This window comes from Myotis davidii, unplaced genomic scaffold, assembly GCF_000327345.1.
Source record: "Myotis davidii unplaced genomic scaffold, ASM32734v1 scaffold2798, whole genome shotgun sequence".
In the NCBI taxonomy this organism is placed as follows: domain Eukaryota; kingdom Metazoa; phylum Chordata; class Mammalia; order Chiroptera; family Vespertilionidae; genus Myotis; species Myotis davidii.
This window is the reverse complement of record NW_006289553.1, coordinates 65,131-71,227: the sequence shown is the minus strand read 5'-3', so window position 1 is coordinate 71,227 and position 6,097 is coordinate 65,131. Positions and strand designations below refer to the sequence as shown.

The following is a 6,097-nucleotide window of genomic DNA, read 5'->3' as shown; positions in this document are numbered from 1 at the left end:
TGCTCCAGGAAGGCTTCTTGGAGGAGGAGTCACTTGTGCTGAGCCTTGAAGGAGCTGGCAGCTGGGGAAGGTGGGGGAGAGGTGAGTGCTTCTGAGCTCAGAGGTGGTGAGTGGGGAAGCAGCCAGAGGGGCTTGAGCGCCGGCTAAGGAGAGTCTGCTTCTCTGAGTGATGGCAGCCCCGAGGGTTTCATGTGTTTGTGGCTATCGAGGGGAGCCCACAGGTTTTTCTGGGGTACAGGAACGCTATTTTCTAAGCAGACGATCATATCTCCTATGAATAATGATGGTTTTATCAGGTCCTTCCAATATTTCTACCTCTTACTTCTTTTTCTTGCCTTATAGCAGCAGTTCTCAACCTGTGGGTCGTGATCCCTTTGGCGGTCGAACGACCCTTTCACAGGGGTCGCCTAAGACCATCCTGCATATCAGATATTTACATGACAATTCACAACAGTAGCAACATGGCAGTTATGAAGTAACAACAAAAATAATTTTATGGTTGGGTCACAACATGAGGAACTGTATTTAAAGGGCCAGAAGGTTGAGAACCACTGCCTTATAGCGTTAACAGACACATGGGGGGTAGTATGGTGAGAACACACCTGTCTTATTTTTAGGAGACTCTTAGCTTAGCTTACAAGGAAGGGTTTCAAGGGAGGTTTATGTTTCGGCAGGATCCCCCCACCCTCCTTCTCTCCACCAGTTGCTCTGAGGAGAAAGGGTCCAAGTAGGACCTGTGGCCAGGTGATGGGGGATGGCAGGTGGGAGGTGACAGGGGGAGACAGTCGCCCTGGGGTACGGCCCAGGGTGCAAGCAGTCACCTGCTTCACGTGGCTGGTGTGGAGCTTTCAAGGGTGGGGTGATGGCTCAGCCCAGGGGAGGTGGGAGGTTGGGGGTGGGATGGGCACTGACGGAAGACGAGGAGGGTGGGAGGGCAGGGCTAGGAACAGGGGTGGACGCTGAGGCTGGGGGTAAGGAAGGGAGGAAGCCCAGGCCTGGCTTCTTGGTCACAGTTGGGTGGCACCCGATGGGAGCTCCCAATGACCGTGGCTCCTGGGTGGCATTGCTGCCCCTCCCGCTGGCTCTGCAGCTGTGTTGGCCTGACCTGGGGAGTGTGGGACCAGGGCTCAGGCTGGGCTTGGGTTTCCTGGGCCTTGAAGCTGGGCCTCTGGACACGGAGGGCAATGGGGCAGGGAGCCAGAGAAATGCCCTAGGGATGCGTGGAGGCCAGTGCGGGGCAGGGCCAAGGTGGAGTCTGCAGAGTCCAGCCCAGCAGGCCCCACCGTGGAGCCCAGGCAGGCCAGGCAGGGGCGACCTGACACTGCGGGTGCACTCCTCCTCCAGGCTGGCTCCGGGGTTACGGGGAGGCGGCTGGTGCTCAGAGGCTCTCGGGCCAGTAGGAGGGGACAGTCCCAAGTGCCCCTGAGCCGACAGGTGGTGCAGCACAGTCCAAAGGCTCCACAGCCAGAGCTGTGGGTGCAGGTGAGGGCGCTGCAGGTGAGGCTGAAGGTCTCCCCGATGCTAGGCTTTAGCTGCCAGGCTGCGGGCTGGGGCGTGGCCCGAGCGGTGGGAGCCTCTGTGGGGCTTAGAGTAGGGGAGTGACCGGCTGCCTTGTGCCTTAGGGCGGTCAGGAATGGCTGGGGGAGCTGCAGGAGCAGGGCCACGGGGCTGGGGGCCTGGCTGGGCCCAATGGGCCTGTGCTGCAGCTCTGATTTGAGCAGGCTGGGCCCCAAGTAACCTCCCACGAGACCACTCCCAGCTGCCCCATTGTCTGAGGAAGAGGGGCGTTTATCCAAGGCGTCCCTTGAGACAAGCTTTACCCGTGCAGGTATTCGGACATTTAAAGTAGTTGCCAGCAAAAAGACTCCTTTGAGCTGGCAGGACCAGGAATAGGCATTTTCACCTGACCTTATATTAGTACTAGAGGCCCAGTGCGTGAAATTCGTGCATAGGGCGGGGGGAGGGGAGGAGTATCCCTCAGCCCGGCCTGCAGCCTCTCCAATTTGGGACCCCTCAGGGGATGTCTGACTATCAGACATCCCCTGAGTCAGACATCCCTCTCACAATCCGGGACCATTGGCTCCTAACCACTCACCTGCCTGCCTGCCTGATCGTCCCTAACCGCCTTTGCAGGCCTGATCACCACCTAACCACTCCCCTGCTGGCCTGATGGCCCCCAACTGCCCTTCCCTGCAGGCCTGATCACCCCTAACCACCTCTTCCTTGGCTTTGTCCAGAAGGAAGTCGGATTTCCATCTGGAAGATGGCCGGTTGACCTAGTCTAATTAGCATATTACCCTTTTATTAGTATAGATCAGTGGTTGGCAAACCACAGCTCGAGAACCACATGCAGCTCTTTGGCCCCTTGAGTGTGGCTCTTCCACAAAATACCACGTGCGGGTGTGCAGGTACAGTGCGATTGAAACTTCGTGGCCCATACACAGAAGTCGGAGGCCAAAGAGCCGCATGTGGCTCACGAGTCGCGGTTTGCCGACCACTGGTATAGATCATTATGGCTGCCGGAGGAATTATGCCCCACAAATAGTTACAGTTGCAATTCACATGCAATTTATTCTCCTTTTAACATTGCAGTGGGCACAAAGCTTATCAGCACACAGCACACTGTGACTCACAGAACTCCTGGTGCTGTGGGTACAGGCTTAGCGGGACCCCAAAACATGGCTTTCCTCTGGGGCTGACTGGCAAGTCAGGTCAGGAGTTTTAGGTTTCAGGGGGCGTTGCACAGAGGAATGGGGAGGGAACTGCACCCAAAACGGAAGGCTATGGGCGAAGGTAAACTTCCAGCCGTCAAAGCCACCAGTGCAGCGCAGGGATCAAAGCAATCACGACTACAAAGCTCTTTTGTCAAGCGATGATGGGGCAGGGGGTCTCTTCGGGGGATTCATGTTTACAGCCCGTTTGCACCCACAGCAGTCCAGGTGTTTATCTTACAGCTACGCCAGGGTTACAAGTGTTAATCAGCAATGACACAGGCGAACCTATGTCTATCATAGTAAGTCACTCTCAGTCAGTAATCGAAGTTCAATTCCTTATCTAAGGGATACACACGTTCAGGATAGTGGCGTATGTGTCCTTAATATTACACTTCGAACTTCAGGAAAGTTAACTCAAACATTTAAAAACCTTCTTTCACATTTTTAGACGTTTTTAAACATTTCTATATATTACTACAACACCCCTTCCCCCCAGAATCTGCCTCTAGGCTCCGGGGAGACCTTCAAGTCTGACATCCTCCTGGCATCTGGGAGCTGCCAGCACCTTGGGCCCCTCTGCCAGCTGGCACGGTCCTCACCGCCACGCCTGCCCCTGCTGGGTGCTGAGGGGTGGGGAGAGCAGGGGACCCGGCTCCTGTGGCGATGCTCCCTACCTTGTGTGCGTGGGTCTGAGTCAAGGCAGGGTCGCTGAGCTCTGGCACCAGGGAGGACGGTGACCTGTGGCCGGGGCGGGGCCAATAAGGAGCCATCAATCACCCGGCCCGCCCCTCCCTCAGCAGAGCCTCCTGCCAGCTGCCCGCAGCCTCTGCAAAAGGAAGGTAGGTCTCTGCTGGCCCCTGGATGGGGGTGGGTGAGGGCCTGGGGAGAGCCTGGTCCTGCCCGATGTCCAAGGACCGGGTGCTGGCCCTCAGCTGGCCTCTGTGGGGGGTGGCAGCTGGGAATGAGCTGGGGCTCAGTCTCTTGGTCAGTGACTTCAGCAGGTCCTGTCCTTCCTTTGCCCGTTTCTCTGAGGCTAAACCCTCCACACACCCCTGCTGGGACCTCCAGTCCAGCCGTCCAGCCGGCAGAAAAGGCTCTCTCCTCTCCCACCCAGAGCTTCACCTAAAGCCCGAAGCCAAGCACAGCCATGCTGGCTGAAAGGGAATGTGCCAGAGCCTGGGGGGCCTGGGTGGGCAGGGCCAGCCTCTGATCTGTGCCTCCAGAGCCTAGGGCCCCTCTCCTCACCTGCTATGGGGGCAGATGTAATGGGTGAGAAACTGCCTTGGGCACCCCCAGCTCCTAGTTAAATATAGACCAGGGCCCCTCCCAAAACCTCCCCCGGCTGGCTGCAAGTCCCCGATAAGCTGCCTCCTCCAATGCCCGCAAGCTGACCCCTCCTCCCTCTGGTTCCGACTCCCCCTGGGAAGGGGGGCTCCCAAGAGAGTCTGAGTGCCCCTTGAGCAGAAGCAGTTAGGCCTGACAGGCCGAAAGGGGGTGAGCTGAGGCCTGGGAGGAGGCGAACGCTGTGGTGGTGGCTGGCATTTTAGGCCTGAGGACCTGAGGTCTAGGAAGTCCTGGATGTGGTTGCTGGTCCAGCCCAGGGGACCGTGGCTCGGGCTGGGCCCCAGGAACTGCCTGCCCGTTTTCCCTCTCCACCTCTGCTGGAGGGTCTGGCCTGGCAGAGCGGTGAGGATGGGCACCTGGGGGAGACCACTGGAAGGGGTATCAGGGGGGCTGCCTGGAGGAAGTGGCTGTCTACCTCTCCGCGCTGGCTGCAGCCTGGCTCAGACAGCACTGGCCTGAGAGCTGCCTGGTGACACGCCATTGTGACAGCCCAGGACTTCTCCCCCTGGGGGAAGTGTCCCTGACCACGCGACTGGGCCCCCACCAGGCCCCACCGGGCTCACGGGCTTCTGTCCCGCTCCCCATGGCTGGGCACCCTCAGGCCGCCTGTGCTTCCTCTTCGTCCCCAGCTCTCCTGCTGCTGCCATGCAGACCACACCTCGGACAGTGGCCGCTGGGCTGGAGCTGCACAGCCCCAAGGAGCCTGGGGAGCCACCGACCCCAGTGCCGGGCACTCGGCGGGCAAGCAGCGGGGAAGGGCCCAGCGCCCAGCGCGAGGCCTTGATGCCGGGCCTGGGCACCTTCCAGCGGGCCTTCTCCCGGGTGAGCCAGCGGGCCACGGGCCAGGCCTCGGAGGAGGACCCAGGCCTGCTCCGCCGCAGCTCCCGCTTCCTGTTCCGGTCCCTGCGACGCTCCAAGGACCACAGGCCGGCCGTGGACCAGGGCCAGGCCACTGCTGTGCCCGGGGCAGGCCACCGCCCCAAGGAGCCCTCCAGGGCCATTGACGGTGTCGGCCAGCAGGCATCCCCCAGGGAGGAGCCGGAGGAGCTGGAATCTGAGGCAGGTGAGGGTGGCACCAACAGCACTAAGCGGGGGGGAAACTGAGGCCAGAGGGTGGACAGAGGAGCCCGGGTCCTGCCAGGCTCTCCCCAGCCCCCCAACCCCTGCCCCCGCACAGTTGCATTTTAAATTCCTCTGGCATTTCCCGTGGGCGCAGGAGAGGGAGGCTCGGAGAGATGAAGTGACTCTCACGCCTCACAGCTGGGACGGGAGAAATGGCACTGGAATCCAGACTTGTGGCTCCTGAGCCCTGGCCTCTTCCAGCCTCCCTGGCTCCTGCCCGAACTAGTGATGGGCAAGGCGCTGCCCTCTTAGGTCACGGGTCACAGAGCTTGCAGGGAGCCATGGCGGCCTGGAGGGGCGGCCGGGGCGGCCCAGGAGAGGACACACAGGTGCTGTGCCCTGAACGGGGGGGCGGGGGGGGGGGGGGAGTAGAGGCTCCCAGAGCAGGGGGCTGGCCCTGAGCAGAGCAGCACAAAGTGCTCCAGCTGGACACGGGGCAGCAGCCTGGGCATTGCAGTCTGACCCCTGGACCTGCAGGAGGGGCTGCCCTTGAGGCCCAGATAGGGCTCAGCAGAGCTGGGATGGCGGGAGCAGAGGTTGGGGGGAGGGGGCAGGGGCTGATCCACATGCTGTCTGCAGCCTGGCTTGGGCCTGGGGTTCTGCCTCTTCAAACGTGATTCAGGGGGTTCCGGCAGTTGGGGAGGTTGCTCCCGGAGCGGCCTTCAGCCGAGCTCTGGGGCCAGGCAGCGCTGCTCCGGGGTCAGACTGAGGGCTACAGGCTCGCGGGATCCCCTCACTGCCCCTCTCCTGCCTCCTGGCGAAAAGGCAAGTCCGTGGCGGATCTCATCACCGAGTGGCAGCTGCTGGCGGCCTTCGAACAGCTGCAGCGCCTGGAGACACAGCTGGTGGCAGAGAAAGCGTCGCACACCTTCGAGCGGGACCCCACGGGCTTCGCGCGGCGGGCCATGGACGTGTGC

The 6,097-nt window shown here is 61.0% G+C and overlaps 1 protein-coding gene across 1 annotated transcript in view; it reads left to right on the top strand.

The window, feature by feature from the left end:
* Nucleotides 1-6,097, top strand: part of EXOC3L4 (exocyst complex component 3-like 4) — a 14,266-nt gene that overhangs the window by 664 nt on the left and 7,505 nt on the right. Inside the window, exons 2-4 of the mRNA XM_015562795.1 lie at nucleotides 3,211-3,553; nucleotides 4,688-5,121; nucleotides 5,946-6,093. Coding sequence (XP_015418281.1) covers nucleotides 4,704-5,121; nucleotides 5,946-6,093 — 566 coding nt within the window. The 5' untranslated portion in view covers nucleotides 3,211-3,553; nucleotides 4,688-4,703. The remainder of the gene's footprint in view (nucleotides 1-3,210; nucleotides 3,554-4,687; nucleotides 5,122-5,945; nucleotides 6,094-6,097) is intronic.